This window comes from Tamandua tetradactyla, chromosome 5, assembly GCF_023851605.1.
Source record: "Tamandua tetradactyla isolate mTamTet1 chromosome 5, mTamTet1.pri, whole genome shotgun sequence".
Taxonomy (NCBI): domain Eukaryota; kingdom Metazoa; phylum Chordata; class Mammalia; order Pilosa; family Myrmecophagidae; genus Tamandua; species Tamandua tetradactyla.
The window spans coordinates 82,137,910-82,154,912 of record NC_135331.1 but is presented as its reverse complement, the minus strand read 5'-3'; the positions used below and the strand labels follow the sequence as shown (position 1 = coordinate 82,154,912).

At 50.3% G+C, this 17,003-nt stretch overlaps 2 protein-coding genes across 2 annotated transcripts; both read right to left on the bottom strand.

Annotated features, from left to right (window-relative positions):
- Positions 1 to 24: 24 nt before the first annotated feature.
- Positions 25 to 6,078, bottom strand: LOC143683142 (ral guanine nucleotide dissociation stimulator-like). Its single transcript, XM_077159380.1, has 7 exons — positions 6,019 to 6,078; positions 4,414 to 4,535; positions 4,112 to 4,272; positions 3,601 to 3,842; positions 3,200 to 3,430; positions 1,882 to 1,996; positions 25 to 526 (listed from the first exon to the last, which is right to left on the bottom strand). The coding sequence occupies exons 1-7, from the start codon at positions 6,076 to 6,078 to the stop codon at positions 351 to 353; spliced, it is 1,107 nt and encodes a 368-aa protein (XP_077015495.1). The 3' UTR covers positions 25 to 350.
- Positions 6,079 to 10,029: 3,951 nt separating this feature from the next.
- LOC143683141 (uncharacterized) lies at positions 10,030 to 13,746 on the bottom strand. The gene is made up of 5 exons (XM_077159379.1): positions 13,605 to 13,746; positions 11,619 to 11,677; positions 11,484 to 11,510; positions 10,806 to 10,865; positions 10,030 to 10,304 (listed from the first exon to the last, which is right to left on the bottom strand). The coding sequence occupies exons 2-5, from the start codon at positions 11,641 to 11,643 to the stop codon at positions 10,030 to 10,032; spliced, it is 387 nt and encodes a 128-aa protein (XP_077015494.1). The 5' UTR covers positions 11,644 to 11,677; positions 13,605 to 13,746.
- Between the last annotated feature and the right edge of the window lie 3,257 nt (positions 13,747 to 17,003).

Sequence of the window (17,003 nt, the reverse complement as noted above, 5' to 3'; positions counted from 1 at the left end):
ATAACTCTAGGAGGTTGGCATGTGTATTAGCTTCCTTTATTACAGAGGAGGCCACAGAGGAAGAGGACACCTAGGTGATTTGCCCAATAAAGAGGCACGCTGGGATTTGGAGCTAGGCTAACTAGTACAATGATGTGTCTTAACAACTATCCACCATGACTTCCAAGAGATGTGGACCCAGGATGCAGTGACCTCTGGACCACTCTGTGCTCAGAGCTCCTAGGTTCCATGTAGGAGGAGAGGTTCAGGGCTGAAGTTAGAGGTAGGGTAGGGAGCCTTCAAGAAAGCTAAGCTTCCCAACCAGCTAGATCCAGGGAGGAGACCCTGAGGCGGGCAGGCATCAGGGCCACTTAAAAGTCATCCTTTATCACCTTGAGCCCCTTTCTCTTCCTGTGAAGGAGGGTTGAGCAGCCTCTCTTCTTATTCTTCATCCCCAGTGGGAAGGTCTGCTTGCTCAGGATGAAGTTATAATTTCCAAAAGGGTCCATCCCATAGAATATGTTAGTGTTGAGTGGAATGTTCAGACCTGGTGGAGAGGGACAAAGGGGCGGTCAGCTGTGCTCATGGGGGCCCCAAACTGCTCCACAGCCTGTGCCAGAGACGTGAGTCTCCCAATCCATGCCCGGGACCAGCAAAGACCTCTTGGAATGACACCTGCCCAAAGGCAAAACTCAAAAAGCTCTGAACCCAACAAATCTTATTAGGAGTGGCCCTGAATCCATCCCTGGCAACCCCATCTTAGAGCTATCAGAGTGTCCTCCCATCTGCACATCCTGCTTCCCAGTCCCAGATGCCTTCACCGATGGAGATCTCAGGGGTCAAGAAGCTTTCTACAATGCAGACATCTCATATGAATCAAGCACTGCTCAGGACAAGGCCTCTGACAATCAAGGAAAGGCAGGCAAAGCCCAGGCCTCCTAACAGGGCCCAGGGAGGTCTCTCCACTCTGGGGTCACTCAAACTGGCACTGACTTCCTCTCTCATCCTACTTTCCACCTGACTGTCCTGGCCTAGAGCTTGCTGTTATGCAATACTGGACCACATTTCTTGCTTCTTCCTCAATTGTGTGGCTCTGTTTCTAGATCCTCATTCTCACAAGGTCTCAGTCTCACAAGCCCTTCTCTGAAAGACGGGCTCACCCCTAACATGCCCCTCTCACCTAGTGGTGCTGGAAAATAAGAGAGGATTTAGACAAAAACCTCCGTGGACCCAGAACTGTTTCCCTGGACTATAAGTGTTGAGAAGATGAGATCAGCTTACCAAAAACAAAAAAAAAAGTTGCCACATATGGTGCACGGTCATGGTGTGTGCTTTCACATGAGGTGGTTTCCTCTACCTCTGGGGATGAGAAATGAGCATAGAGGGCTTGAGTAACTGCTGCGTGGACCCAGCCACTAGGCTGCCTGACTCTAAGATAGTGCTTTCTATGGACTTGCCTCCCTGGACGTTCCCAAGGGGATCAGCAAGAAATTGTTTCGTTTCTGCACCACAGAACATGGATTTTAAGATTTTTATGGGTGCCCCGAACCTCATGATTATTTAGCATGCTCAGCTCATCCCATCCTAGCTAGGGATGGCCTGTTACTGAGGATCATCAGCTAGCATTCATGCCCATTGGGCCAGAGAAAGAGACCTTTGTCTAGAATTTCAATCATGTCAGCTGTGTACTATGTCCCCACTGCCTAGGCGACACCCAAGGAAGACATATGACCAGGAGATGGTCATGGCAGGGAACATTTCCAGTGGGCACAGAGGGCAATGAGATGCTGATCTCCATGATTTCTGGATGTTTCTGTGGCACACAGCCTCAGTCCTGGAGACTAGGAGCATGCTGCTGAGATTGCCCCTCACAGAGGCCTCTTTGATGAGCCCCTTACTTACTTTGATGTTTACAAATTATTTGTATGAGCTCGTAGTCCTGTGGTGCTTCCTCCTCCAGGTGGTACTTGGTCAGGGCTTTGCAGATCACGGCTGGAGCCCTGTCATCACAGGTTACCTGGACATGTTGGGAGACAGGTCATCAGGGCATGGGTCCTGCAGCTGGCTCCCAACAGGGTAGTGGCTGGGGCCCTTCAGGACTTGTCTCAGTTGGGTGCACAGAGCTCTCACATTCTAGTTTGGCCGTCTTCTACAGGGGCGCTGTGGTCATTTTGTGCTCCCCTAGGAGACCATCAAGGAATGAGGTCATTCCTTCCCCATTTCCAACAAGACCTATGAATCTCTCTTACTGCTCACTACCCTAGGACAGGGCCCCTACCTTCTACCTCCTCAGCCTGCTTTGCACCTATGAGCTACTACAGTCCCTGGGAAAGAAGTCTCCATGCAGGTGGGGACTGGAAATGGATGTGTCCAGTCTCTGCCAGCACTTCCCACCGCACCTCAGGCATCCCTGTGACCCCCAGGATATCTGGCCTCCTGAACATTCTCCTCAGGTGAACAATATGAAGATCTCCAAGGAGTCCAAGCCTGGATGTCAGTGAGGGGAAGGAGCCAGACACCCCTGGTTTACTACATGCCAGGCCTGTGCTAAGTCATTGGTAACACCCCAGCTGTATCACCCTGAACGCCTGGACTTGGGCAAAGCTCACAGAAAGGTGATCCAAGTGACAGCTTAGGTTCAACCACACAACTCTTGGCATTAAGTCAAGTCCAGAAGAGGGCAGGGGGGTAACATGGCACCTCAGGCAGCCAGGGTGCAGGTGGGGGCAGATGTGCCTCCACTGGCTGATCTATCCAGGATCTGGTCACTTCACGGCCACTTCCCTGAGTGGCAGCATCGGACTCTAACTGGCTGCCCTGGGTCTACCTTAGCCAGGATGAGATGTGACCCAGTCCCTGAGGCACTCTCTCACCTCAGTCATGCCCCTTGCCCCTTCACTGCTGTCCTCCTGAATGCTCCTCAGGTGGGGCCAGGCACACCTCAAGCTTGGGGCTTTCCAAGTTGTCCCCTCCCTCCCTTCTCCCAGGGGCTGAGGAAGATCATTCTAGGCTGTCCAAACTCAAGGGGGAAGCCTCTAATCTATGTCCACAGTCCTAACCCATGACTGCTGTCACACACCAGCCTGTGCTCCTCCCCGGTGTGCTTGAGTGTCTGTCTTTCCCCACCACCAGCCTGTGGTCTCCAGGAGGCAGGGAGGGAACATGTCAATCATTGACATTCGCTGTCTGACCTCTGAGGGCCCCGGGAATGGCCACCCACCTGGCTCACCAGGACGCTCTTATACACGGTGCTGCTGTCTCCATCCAGGCTGACGTGGATGATGCAGTGGTCACCCACCTTCTTCTTGATGTAGAACAGCTGTGGGTCTGAGGCTCTTTGGGGACTCACGGGGGCCACGTGTGATGGGTAGGCCACGGAGGAAGTGGAATTGCAGGAGGCTGCAGTGAAACCGGACAACTCCAGGCACAATGACAAGATCGATTCTGCATACTGGGTGGGGAGAGTGAGATCAGGTTCAAACCTGGAGCCTGCGGGACACCTCCAGCCAACCAGAGGAAATTCAGGCAGTTTGAGAAGCTGTTTACGAGTCAGGACCTTCAACCCCTTTTGTGGGTGTGGAGAGGGGAACATGGGCATGTGAATGGGGGCAGGAGACAGACCTTCAGGGAGCAAGGGTGGGCAGGCTCTTGCTTCTCCTGTCTGCCAGGAAATTTGGTGACAGGGCCCATGCTGATTTCCAGATCAGGATTGGAGGTACAGAACACGTGTCCTGGGAGAGAGGCAGCTGCATCCCCAATGCTGAAGTTGTGGCCACTCAAGAGCTGGTCACTGGGTGGGGAAGTGCCACTGCTGCTGGGCTCGATAATGGTTTCCTGGTGACTGGATGGAAGGGGGAACTCACCTGGGGCCAGTGCCAAGGGCACAGTCCATACCCTCATATGCCCCCTGCCCTCTGGATTCCAAGCACCAAAGAGGTCACTGAGCATCTCCTATTTCCATTGAGAATCACCAGGTCCAGAACAAATGGACAATCAACACTGTCACAGAACTGGTCAGAAGTGTGGGGGAGGGACCCCGGCACTAAATTGTAGACACACAGAGCCCAGGCATAACCTAGAGACAATGAGCCCTGAGACTGCCACACTGCCCTGTCCTGAATCGGGAACTTACTTGGTGCTCTGAGGTTGGAGAACATCTGGGAGTCTTGGGGCCTGGAGTGTGTTGTCTGCCGACAGGGGTGGGTGCTCCTGCTCACAGGACAGGTGGTAGCTACAGGGCAGAGGGCTGCAGTGAAGCTCCCTGAACCACAGCTCAGGGCTTCCTCAGAGAGTCTATTAAAAAGAAAGCAGCTGGGAACCCAGTAGTCAGGCCTCAGGTGTGAGGGAGACCCAGAGCCATGGCCACAGGCTCTCAGGGCCTGGCCTGTAGGGAGGAGGCCCCCTGCTGCTTTCCACTTTCTGTCATGGTCTTACCGCTCTAACTTTGTGAGCTGCTCTACAGCACCAAACCAGGCCCCGAATTGCTCCAGGGGCCTAAAGTGGATAGAGGTCCATCCCAACTGGAAGAGCTGGATCCTCAGAATGAGCTGGTAATCCTGGTGCACAGAGAAGGAGAGGATTGAGGGGGCCCAGCTGGGCTTGCTGGATGGGAAAGGGGCTGCTGTTGGGTTCGGGTCTGTACTCTCTGGGGTTTTCTTCCTCCCTGCCCCTCTCATTCAAGTCATCCCTGTCCTCAGCAGAGGATGCTCACAGCCCCTTCTCCAGGAAATTGTCTTTGATGCCTCCTCCTCCCCACCCCCATGGGGCAGGTCAGCCTCACCTCTTGGAATGAAACTCTTCCCATAAAAAAATGAAAGTGGATGGGACCCCCCTCACACCGGCACCCACCCTGGCAGTGAAGCCCTGAGCTCCTCACCTTCAATGCTGTCTGATAATTGATCAATCTCCCCTGCAAGACAGACAGCCCATGTCCATCAGATGAGCTCCCCAGGCCATGACCAGACACCCTCAGCCCACTCCCCCTGCACTATCAGGAGGGTCCACCAGTGGCAGGTCATCACTCAGAGCACTCAGACATACTCAGGGACCTTGCCCCAAATAGGGGAACTGGGGCAGAGGTGTCCAGAACATCCAGCCCGACCATCTTTGATGACCCAAGGAGAGACTGCGGGGTTAGGCAGGAAGAAATGCATCACCCTCTCACATGGTGTCCCACCACAGAGGGGCTGACTTCCTTCTACCCCCATGGCCATGCTGGAGAGGGTGCCATGTCCAGCTCAGCCACCCCCTTATGTAGCTGTGAGGTCATGAAAGGATGCACAAAGGACACATGGGATATGGCTTTCAACTATCCTCTGCTTCCTCATCTGGATGTGAAAATGACCCCAGTTCCCAGGTGTGTGTGATGCTCATATGGAAGAGCTGGTCTCAGGGGTCGCAGCTTGGGGCTCAGGGACAGAATCTCTCACCCAAGCCTCAGGGTCCCCACATCCCCCTTTCTTGTTCCCCAGTAGCACTCACTTCCTAAGTGTCTGGGTCCGCTGTATTCTGGCAGATTCTCTCTGACAGGAGCATCCACAGGTGGGGAATGGAGGCCTGGATAAGAAACAGCGGCATCAGATGTACAGTGAGGATCCCAGGGTCTCTTGGGCCCACCCAAACCCCTGCACTGAGTGTCTGTCTCAGACTCCACCCCACCAGTACCTCCCAGTGTTGAACATCAAGGAAACTTAGCCACTTCCCACTGAACACCCCTCTCAGCCCCATGAGCCACAATAGTCCTGCTAGTCACCTCCAAAGGATAGCTTTGGCTAATCACAAATCTTCTTGCTCACTGGACCCTCTGATCCCCAAATCCATGTTGAACTGGGGCCTTCCAAAACCTTCGACTGGCTAAAACAGGGCCTCCTATGTATGAGCTGATCAAATCATAGCCCTCAAGTTCCAGAAGAGGTCACAGCTCATAGAGGCTTTGCAGGCACAGCAGCACCAGGAGGCAGTCATACAAGGAGGAGGCACCCCTATGTAGTTCTAGATGCAAGTGCTTCCCTGCCTCTCCCTGGCCTCAGGCACACTCACTGACTCACAGAGTGGACTCTCCTGCTGTCTCTTTGGCTTCATCTCCCCAGTGAAATCCATGGAGGTCCCTCCTGCCAGGGTGGAGAATGAAGTCACTCAGGCCATACCCCATCACCGCATCATCCCTTCTCACGGCTAGAGCCTTGGACAGCCTGCCCGCATCAGCTGGCAGAAATGCTGCTGCTATCAGATGGGAGCAGAGATGTGGGATAGGAATCACAGCTGCAACACACCCAGGGTGGGACCTTAAGCAAGTGGCCCGATCTACCTGAGCCTCTTAATTCATCTCCAAAGTGTAGATCAACCACTATGCCCCAGAGGACTCAATGTTATTCTCTCTATAAGGTCCTCTCTCCAGCACCTTCTCCACCTTGGAGCCACAGGAAAGCTTGCCCATAGCCCTGTCTTCCCTTGACTCTCCTACTGTGTCATGAGGAAGACCCCACAGTGTGTCCTCATTCTATTACCAGAAGAGGAAACAGGGACCGCAGAGGGCAGCAACATAACCCTGGCCCCGCTGGATGTTTGGACGAGTCACAGGCTCTGCCAAGTTCGGCCTGAGATGGGAGCACCTCACCCTGCTGCACAGCAGCCCAGGGTTATCCTGCCCTCCTGCTGTGTGGTTATTACCACAGCTGGACAAATCATGAGGGAAGGAAATGGGGGACCCTGCAAGCCTGGTTTAGCAGCTTCTGCTGTCCCAGCGCATGGGACACCCGGTCCCCAGATCTCTATCCAAGTTCATGCCAATGGACCCCTCCCCAAGAAGCCCCTTGGGAAGTTCCCTCTGCCAAGAACTCTTTCTGTAGCCACCCAGGAAGGAGACTCTTGAGGGGTAGGCTCAGGTTGGGCAGGTAGAATGAACCTCCACAAGAACTGGGTGTTGATATGTTCCTTTCTCCTTTATGTGCTTTCTAACTATGGTCTAGAATGAATGGCGCCAGTTTCACAAGCCCTCAAAATAGTACTCCAAATCACCTGGGACATATGTCACTGCCGACACATCCCCAGGAGGAGAATCCTACCACAGGGAAGGAGACCTGCTAAACCTTCCCATTCAGCATCTGCTCCTGAAACTACTGCCTCACCACACCTGATGACCAGGGCTTCCTGCCTCCAACTGCTCCCAGGCTGTGCTCAGCCACCTAAATGCTTCTTCCTCTTAACCACACAAAGACCATAGTGGAATTTTTCATAGAAAGTTTGAAAATTGTCTTCAGTCTAAGAGAACCATAGCCCACCTTGGCGGCACCACCTGCCTCAAATTTACCTGGATTGGGAAAGTCCCAATTCAAGGAAGTTTGCCTCATATCTTGCAACTGACAAGAGCTCTCCCTTTAGGCAGGAGAAAGAACAGAAAATTGGGGTAATGGTGTGAATGCAAATCCATAGGATTTTACACTCAAGGAGAACCAAAGGACTGCATGAATGGTTTTGAAAGTGACTATAAAACTTTCCACGGCCAGTTGTGATCCCCACGTCACATCAACTGTGCCACTTGTTCTTCCTAGTTGATTTCAATTGGACAGAGAGCTGTGCTGCTTTGCCAGAATCCTTGGAAGTCTTCCCTCTGGCTCAGCTCTGCACCTGACAGGTCCTCACGAGAACAGTTGCCTCAGGGATCCCCACTCACACCACTCTTGGCAACAGGATACACTGCCTTTCAGCAGGGTCAGTCACTGAGGGGACAATATCCAGCCCTTGTTGATGTCCCTGGTTCCCCCTGGAGCGTCTCTGGAGCTAGGTAGACCCACCTGGAGACTTCCTCCCATGTTTGCTTCATGCGTTCAATGGAGTTGCTCCGCAGGGCACAGAGGATTGCATGCAGGGAAGAAAAATTCTTCAGGTCTTGGCATTCCTGCAGAAGGAAAAAGAAATGAGCCAAGAAGGGACAGCTAAGCTGGCATCTCTCCTTCTAGATGAGGCACACACCCACAGAGATCCTGAGTGTGAACTTGCACCCAGACTGTGAAACTATTCAGGGAGGAGGGCTTTAGTCCGAGTAAGGAAGGAGACCAGGTAAGAAGTGAGTGCTCTGCTCCTGGAACAGGCAAGTTAAGTGCAGAGGTACCAAACACTGAGGGTCAAGGGCCTGTGGAGGGACCTAGACACTGCACTCCAAACCTGGAAGGTGACCAAAGTGAAGAGTAAAATCCAGGACCCAAGAGGACAGAGGATGCAGCTCGCCCACGGTGTACCCTGAAATTGGCTGATGGTGGCCTGAATGGTGGATGCCAGACGCTCTCCGCCCATCTTTGCCTGCTGTGACCGGATGGCATGCAGACAGTGGAAAGTCTGGACTTTCCTGAACAACTCCTCGGGAGGTTGGGAGTATCACCAGGCCATTGCCCACCTCGACACTGAGTCCATCATCCCCAGGCCAAGGTCCAGTGTTCCAAGCTGCAGCTTTGCAAATGGAGGGTGTGGCTTCAGCCTTGAGGGGGTCTCTGGTTTGGGTTCTCTGCCCCCTGAGGTTGCCCAGCATTTGCAAGACCCAGTACCCAATGTTGCCAGGGAGAAGAAACTTGCATTTTCCTTAAGTCTTTCCTCAGCAGCAACAATCACAGGATAGCATCTCCTGCACCCCGTGCCAAGGAGCAGCTTCTTTACTTCCCCACAGCTATTCGACTCCCTCTAATGTTGTGCAGATACACGTTTCCTGTCAGTGCTACATTCTGGATACATTGGTGTCTCATCCAGGTAGAAGCTGTGGAGGCCTCCTGGAGAGAAGTGGGGTGAGCCCTGGAACAGGCTCCTCACAAGATGTGTGTGATCATCTTGGCCCTTCAATTGGCCAGGCCCTGAAAGATCTCATTGGTTCTAACACATTTAAACTCTGCAGTCCCTTGGTATGGCATGTGTGGTCAGTGCCCTATGACCTCCCCTCCAGCTGGGAAAGTGAGACATTAGGAATTGAAAAACTACCTAGGCCCCCAGGCTAGAAAATGGTAGAGTTGGGGTTTGGACCAAGATGCTTGGACCCCAGGTGAGGGAATGGCAAGTCACAAGCAGCACATGCCAGAAAAGTTCCCCTCAATTCCACCCTACCGAGCCCAGCTCACCACTTCCATTCCTGTTAGCTGCTCTGCCATCTGCCTGGGACGGAATGCCAGGAATGGAGACTTCACCTCCCTTAGCCCATATTCTGGACTTTCAGTTGAGAAGGAAGGCTCTTGTGATGGCATGAGAGGTGATGCTGATTGCACCTCCACAAGTATCACCAGAGGTGGCACCAGTACAGCCTTCTGCTCCACAGCTGGTAGTACAGCTGGTGACATAGTACACACTCGATCCAGAGATGGCACTGTTGCTGGCTCTGAAAGCGACAGTAGCAGTGACAAGTGAGCCACCTCCTACTGTGGAACTGATGCTAGTGCAACTGAAATAACTGCCTCCAGCTCCAAAGTTGGCAAGGACACCACCTCTGGATGTGGCAACCTAGCTGCTGCCAGCTCTGGAAATAGTGCTTCAAATGGTGAAGTGGATGGCTCCAGATCAGAAGCAGTAAATGACTGAACCTTTGGAGGTGGCAGTACAGGCAGTATTGGAGCCACCACCAACTGTAACTGATGCTATAGCAAGTGAGTTATCCAGCTCCAGTTCTAAGGAGTCATGATGCAACCTCTGGAGCTTGCATCAGAATTGCCTTCAGCTCTGGAACTGGAGTAAAAGATGTAGGAGTAAGTGGCTGGAACTCTGGAAACCACAATGGCTCCATCTCTGCTCATGGCACTGGAAGTGGTGCTCAAGGTGCCTCCGGATTTAGAGCTGACACAATGTCTGGAGCCAGTGATGTAACTGGCTCTGGAGGGGCACTTCAGTGGTTTAAAACTCTGGCTCTGACATGAGGGCTGGAAAATGAGGACAACACAACAGGGCTGGCTTTCTATACTCCTTTCCAGATGCAGAAATGACAACACTGCCAGTATGTGCAGCTCCCTCAAGCAGGCAAACCACAGAAAATCTTCCCAGACTGCAATCCCCCTCTTGACTTCTGGCCCACAGGCACACTCAGGAGTTTCCTCCTTGTGAGGCCTGGCCTCCTCCTCTTCCCACGCACCCAGGGGCACACTGTCCCTCATGCTCCTCACCCTCTGTCTTGGTCTCAGAGGATTCTGAGGGCTGCAACTCAGAGAAGAGGTCATGAGCTTGTCTCTCCAGGAGAGACCCAGGCAGGGCAACCTGCGCAAGGTCCACCAGCTGCCTGAGGCAAGGGAAGTCCGGAAGCTGATAAAAAATCATCTGGGTAGTCAACCAGCCAGGTGAGCAGGAGGCAGGAGATGGTGCTGGATGGACAGGTGGGCAGCAGAGTAAGAGGAATGGCCATTCCTTCCACACTGTCCTTTGATGGCCACCCACCCAGGGACAGGGCTCCTGGGTCAAACAAGCCAGACAGACCCTTCCATCTGTCTCTCCTTGACCCCTCCCAGTGGGACAGACTCTTCAGGAAAATATGGAGGGTTTGTGCTGGCTCAAACATTGCCACAGAACTGTCACACAGTAGGAGCTTATAACCCTCTGTGTAGTGAGGTAACAGAGTCTGTCCTCCAGCCTCAACCTGCCCTGTTCCTTCAGGCCATTATCTGGAGGTCAGGCCCTGAGGATTGCCTTCCTCAGCTCGCTGTCACCCCTGTCCTCCTTCAGGTGGGGCAGCCCTAGCCTCTGTTGTCCAGTGGCAAGCATGAGAGGGATTCAGGGCCCTGAGTAGCTTCTCCTGCCACCAGCCCCCACTCCCAATTCTGAACTTTGAGGAAGTGTCCCTCTCTCCTCAACCAGAGCTCACTCACTTTTTGAAGCGTTCCTGGCCTTCTCCATCCCCGTCACCAAAACTGCAGATATCTCCATAACTAGAAGGGACATGAGAATGTCATGTATAACTTCCTGGGTGCACCTCCAAGGAATAATGTCTCATGCTTCTATCTGACCCCTATGAGCAGGGAAGCCCAGGAGCACAGGGACTTTCGCAGCTTTCTTCAACGATGTAGGCTAAGTGCATTAAAAAAGTGCCTGCACATGTTTGGCTCTTCATATTTGTCTGATGAATGAATAATCGCTGAGCTGAACTTTCCCAGATAAGGGGTAGGGCCTGGGGCTCCTCTATCAGTTCCCAGCTTACTCAGCTCAATCCACACCAAGACCAGCGTCCACATAAATGGAAACTCAAGCCTCCTTTGAATGAGTATACAGGTTTCCAGAGGTCACGTCAAAGCAGTGTCTCTTCAGGTAGAGAGGCAATTTCTAAATGCTGACAACCCTCCCCACTGACCCCTCTTTTATGGAGCCTGGAAAAGGGAAGCACTCTCCCTGTTCTGCTCACTCAGTGCTGACTGACCTCAGGAAGTTGATTCTGTTCCTACCCTACTTGCAAGAGCAGGAAACAGGCTCAAGGCTGCAATGGCCTTCCCCAGACATAGAGCTCGGAGTTGGCAGAACCACCATGGGAAGGAGGAGGGACAGGCACTCACCTTTGGAACACCTGGGCCAGGACTTCTCTGATGGAATGCAAGTCCCGGTAAATACACAGGAGGATGTGTGTGTACACTTCGTCACCCTCCTGGACAGCCTGCTCCAGGTGTTTGAAGAGCTGCTCCCAAGCTTACCAATCATTGATGCCCTTCGGGTCATTTCGGGTCCCCTTCAAAGCTGATGCTTTTCCATGCTACGATGGGACAAAGCAGGAGTAGGAGGTTAACCTCAGCAGTGGGAACCCAGGAGCAAAGCAGGGAATACAGACCTGCCTTTCCCAGACCTTCCATGACATCAGCCAAGAAGTGGGACAAGAGTGCATCTACAGAAAGAGGTCTCAGATTCCAAATTAGAACTGAGGTGAGGAAATAATGAAGTGCTGAGACACTTGCCATCAGTCTGAGAGCTGAGTAACAGTTGAACTCCCCTGTATTATTGCCTGGGAAGTACATTATTCCCATGACAACTCACAAGCTACTCCCAATCATGAGATGAGGGAACCATAAAGGTCGATTCAGGGTTCTGGAGGTCAGAAGCCAGAACCACTGATGCACAGGCTTTGAGATCCTGCTTCCATAGGGTGGGAAGCAGGGTCTGCTCAAGGCATGGAGGGAGAGGGTTGCTCCTCTATTTCCTTCCTCACTTACAAGGCAGTTTCTAGAGAACATGAGAGCATGCAAACACTTTGAGTTCATACCAACACCTTCATTTGTCTGCCTTTTACATTTAGGGGAGTTCTGAGAACCTGCAGCCATGCTGATTCTGCTCCAGCAAATGGACAAATGCTGGGTGTATACAGCATGGGGAAAGACATCCGCATTCTGAGGGCCTGAAAGAAGTCTCAGAAAAGAGCAACCCCAAATCGACCTTCAAGGACAAGATGGGGACCCAGCTCTCATGAGAGTGCTGCAAATGAAATCACCAAGTGACTGGCTAAAATGTAAGAGAATGTTCACAGTACACCTGGGCAGGGCAGGGAAGTAACCAAGCTCAGGGACCGTTGGCTACAGAACCACTATACCTTTTGGAATTTCAGTAGTTCCAGGGATTATATTCCTTCAGTATGCCTGTGACCCAGCTGTCCCATTTGGGGATTCTCTCCTGGGAGTCAGGAACAGAGTCCAGTCCATCAGAACACAGAGAAGATGTGCCTTACAGCACTGCTGAAATAGACCAGAAAGGAATCCCTTTAAGACCGGAGAGAACGGAAAGGCTGAACCACTGCTCTATGCAGCCTCCCTTCTCAATATGATACACGTGACTTAGGCCACAGTTCCTGGCATTCTGTGATGTGGACATTTTGCACCAGAACTGAGAGCATAGAGTGAGCCTCTTTTCTCTAGAGCTAAAACCACCTTCATGAGTGTGAATATCTATAACCCTGGAGAAAGGATGGAAGGACAATCCAGCCAACTACTCCAGGGAACAGCAGTGCTCAGGAAGTAAAAATAAAAAGTGCAGCAAAATGCACAGGAGCTCATGGCTTGACCTGAAGTGAAAACAATATCGTCATCCCTTCTCAGATGCTACAAGTGTAAATAATGACTTTCTACATGGCCGAGAACAACTCTGCACAGATTGATAGTGTGGATAAAGGTTCAAGTTGCCACTGGCAATTTTGGCAAAACAGAGGGCAAAGTTGTGGGGTGGGCACTGGGAGAAGTTACCTTTGTAGGATCTGCAGCATCTGGCCTACCCCAACAGCTCAGGGCACTGGGTTGGAGAAACCACTCTGCCTGCTCTTACCTGCACATAAGTCTGGCCCAGGTCTAGAGCCTGCCTGAACATGGTCTCGGGGAAACCCTATGCTATTTATGCAACCCTGATGAGGCACAAAAGGGGGATTCTGCACACAACCCCATTCCACTTCCAAAAAGATGACAACTTTCGTGACCAGGATTAATATAGTGAATGGTGGCTCCTCACCATCACCACCTGGTTTCCCACCAGGCACCCTGATTTCATGTAACAACACAAAGGGCCCATCAGGTCTCCGAACCCTGCCACAATTAACAAATTCCTTATGCCTCCTGCACACTGAAATGAGGAGGGATATAGGACTGCACAGGCTGGGTGACAAAGCAGCCTGACGTGTCTGAACTTGGGCTACCTTGACTTACCTTTGGGAACCCCCTGGCTGAGCTACGTCATGTGGCCGGGTTCAGCCAATGTCTACATCTAAATGAAAATGTCTCCTTCCCCACTTGCCTAGGGCCAGATACTTGAAATCAATGAAGACACCTTGAGAACATACTCAACCTTCTAGCGTCTCTGGCAAAGTGAGCCAGGTAGGAGGCTGCTTTGGAATCTAGGTGCCTGGTTACCAGGGTTCCAAGTTCTTTGGGCTGTATCTCCAAGGAAGTGAGGTCACTTCCTTGGGTCATCTTAACTGAAATTTCTTAACTGATAGGACCTCCATGAAGGCCCCTCCAGACTCCTGACATCTCATCCTCCTCAACCAATTCATCCCATTAACTGGTCCCAATTCCCATAACACATCCCTCCCCACTGCTTCTTGGGAAGGCCAGGTACAGAGAGGGCCCCAGGCATGAGCAAAGAGAACTCAGTTCACCCACAGCTAATTCCTCTTATGAATTTTGTCACCATGATGTGTGTACTGTTACTCTAATCATGGTGTCTCCCAATTCTCCACAACTCCACAATGGGCTAATTCCTCCATCTCCTTCCTGGGACTTCAAGCCGTTGTGAGATAGCAAGTACACAAGCCCTGGCTGACTGCAGGGTAGCAAACACACTAACAGAGATGAAAGCATTGTAAGAAGTGGTACTCCATCACATGGAATACCACTCAAAAGAATGCTGAGTGCTGCCTGTGGGATCCTGGAAAAGTCAGATTCATCCCTGGCCTCATCTCTGGATGGACAACATGATGAGTTTACACTTAAATGTACTTCACATATGATTACTGTCTGGCATGAAATCTTCCAATGGCTTCCCATTCTTAATAGAATCACATCCAAGTGGCTCAAATAGGCCAATTCTGTGGATAGTCTAGGTCAAGCTGAACCCAACATGAAATTTGCAAAAGTCTCCAAGAGGGTGTTCTACGGGCACAGTCTCAAACACAAGTCAATAGGGATTGGTGGGCTAAGGGAATAGAAAGGACAGCCATGGATGGAGTGGCTTGTACATAGATAAAGGTTTGCCTTGTACCCAGAGTGTAAGGAGCACCTACCACAGGGTTGAAGGAGCATTCAGGGGAGTGACTTATGATAAGAACACAAAAGAATATGCTGCAGCTGATTCAGCACTAGGCACACTGGGAGTGAAAAGGGTGATCACTGGGACACAGGCAAGGCTGCCTCATCATAGTTTCAGCAACCCAGAGTAGGAGGAAGCCTAGTGGATACATGCCCACCCCACCAAAGCCTTGAGCTTCACCCATGGAAAGGTGTGAAACCCATGTTAGGTTTGCCGAAACATCTCCATTTGCACATTGCAGGTGTATTGGTGGCCATCCACCTTCTTAATGTGTGAGAATGCTGGCTCAAAAGCACAGAGTTGACTGTCAAAGAGGTTCTTTGGAAAATGTCGTACCTGATATATGCCTCACAAATTTAATGTCACTTAATCCTTACCACTGAGTTAAGATAGGTGGAGTGAATGGCTCAATGTCCAAAATCTCAGAGGTGAGTTGGAAATAACTAACACTCTTTCTTTCACCTGACTCACATTCACGCACTCATTCAACTAAAATCCTAAGAACATATCTCTGTGTCCAGAAAATGGAGAGGCCTGGGGCATCGTCCATGACTTCTTGAAACTTACTCCTGGGAGGGTATAGAGGTGGCATGTCCACATGAAAAATACTGACTTAGAGATGATGAAGAGCTCTTCTGAGGATGTAGAAAGATCTCCACTCCAGAGAGTGCAAAAATCCAAGCAGGCTTCCTGGAGGTGATGATAGAAAGGAGTCACTGGGAATTGTTATGTATGTACATGGTGGGAAGAGCACTCCTGATGGGTGCTGAGCATCCGCAAACATGTTCTGCATCAGGACTTAGAGGTTGTGTGATGATGTTAAACCACAAAGAGGGAAGGGAGACAACTGAGAAAGAAATGACATGAAGTTTAGATGCAGGGGCGCCACTGGAAGGCAAAGTGCAGGAGGAATTTTAGGAATTATCTCATATTATATTCATTAAAGTGGTATTTCCCAAAAGACGAAAGCTTCAGAGAGCAGAAAACATTGACCTACCTGGGTACAATTGACAGCCGTGTTTTACCAACCTCTGACCTGATCCTCTGGCAGCTGGGATTCTGCTCTATTCACTCCCAATCCACTGCTAACATCTTCGTTTTGGCCCATAAGCCCAAGGCAAGGTCCCTAATGTCTTTGCAGTGATGAGTTAGTCAAGCTGCTGAGAAGTGAACAAGTTGTCAAAATATGTGATTACGACAACAGCTTAAAATGAAAATAACAGTCAAATCTTGAACTGTATTTCATAAGCCTGAGGCTTTTTTTCTGTCAATGCAGAAAAAAAAAATCTGCAGCCTACATTATTGAATGAGGATGAAAAGAAACAGAAATCGCAACATGACTGGATCCAGATTAAAGCATGGCTTTTCTTTACTACATAATATTTTCAAACTGGCACACCATATTAACAAATCAAAAGGAAAAACCATATGGTCATCTCATGTGATGCAGGAAACGCTTTCACAAAATTCAGCATCCTCTGTTCATGAAAATGTTCTGAATGGCAGGAGTCAACGGAAACTTCTTCCACATCATAAAGTACATACATAAAAGCACACTGCTAACATCACACTCAATGATGACAGATTGAAAGCTGTGGCCCTCAGATCACTAACAAGCCAAGCACGCCCACAGTCATCACAATTACGCAACAACTGTGCTGAAAATTCTAACTAGAACGATTAGGCAAGAAAAAGTAATAAAAGGCATCCAAACAGGAAAGGAAGAACTAAATGTCTCACTATGCAGACTACCAGATCCTATATTTAGTCAATATCCACCCACCCCCGCAAAAGTAACGACAAAGCTACGTTAACTAATAAACAAGTTCTGCAAAGTGGCAGGATACAAGAGAAACACACAAAAACCAGTGGGGTCTCTATACACAAGTAATGACCTACCCAAGGAGGCAATCAAGAAAAAATTCCATTTACAATACTAAGTAAAAGAATCAAATATCTAGAAATAAACTTAACCTTAGAAAACTGCAAAACATTGCTAAAAAAAATCCAAGAAAATCTAATAAATGGGAAGACATTCTGAGTCTTCATGGATCAGAGAGTTAACTGACCTTCAGATGTCAATTCTACCAAAATTGATGAACAGACTCAAGGCAATACCAATCAAATTGCAACAGCCTTCTTTGCAGAAATGAAAAACTAGTAATTATCAAATTTATTTCACTTTTAAGAGGTCTTGACTAGCCAAAAACATCCCGAAGAAGGATCAAGAGTGAGGCTGCATGCTTCCTGAATTAAAAGCATATTAAAAAGACATAGTGATCAAAACAACAGACAGA

What these genes read in the sequence shown, in the direction of transcription:
- LOC143683142 (XM_077159380.1), bottom strand. Translation starts at nt 6,078, where the DNA reads ATGGATTTCACTGGGGAGATGAAGCCAAAGAGACAGCAGGAGAGTCCA. An exon ending in CAGCTCACAAAGTTAGAGCG is followed by an intron (nt 4,273 to 4,413) that starts GTAAGACCATGA and finishes TCTTTTTAATAG; the next exon opens with ACTCTCTGAGGAAGCCCTGA. An exon ending in AATAATTTGTAAACATCAAA is followed by an intron (nt 527 to 1,881) that starts GTAAGTAAGGGG and finishes CCTCTCCACCAG; the next exon opens with GTCTGAACATTCCACTCAAC.
- LOC143683141 (XM_077159379.1), bottom strand. Translation starts at nt 11,643, where the DNA reads ATGACCCGAAGGGCATCAATGATTG. An exon ending in CCGAAGGGCATCAATGATTG is followed by an intron (nt 11,511 to 11,618) that starts GTAAGCTTGGGA and finishes GCATTCCATCAG; the next exon opens with AGAAGTCCTGGCCCAGGTGT. An exon ending in GGCCAGGAACGCTTCAAAAA is followed by an intron (nt 10,305 to 10,805) that starts GTGAGTGAGCTC and finishes CTGTCCATCCAG; the next exon opens with CACCATCTCCTGCCTCCTGC.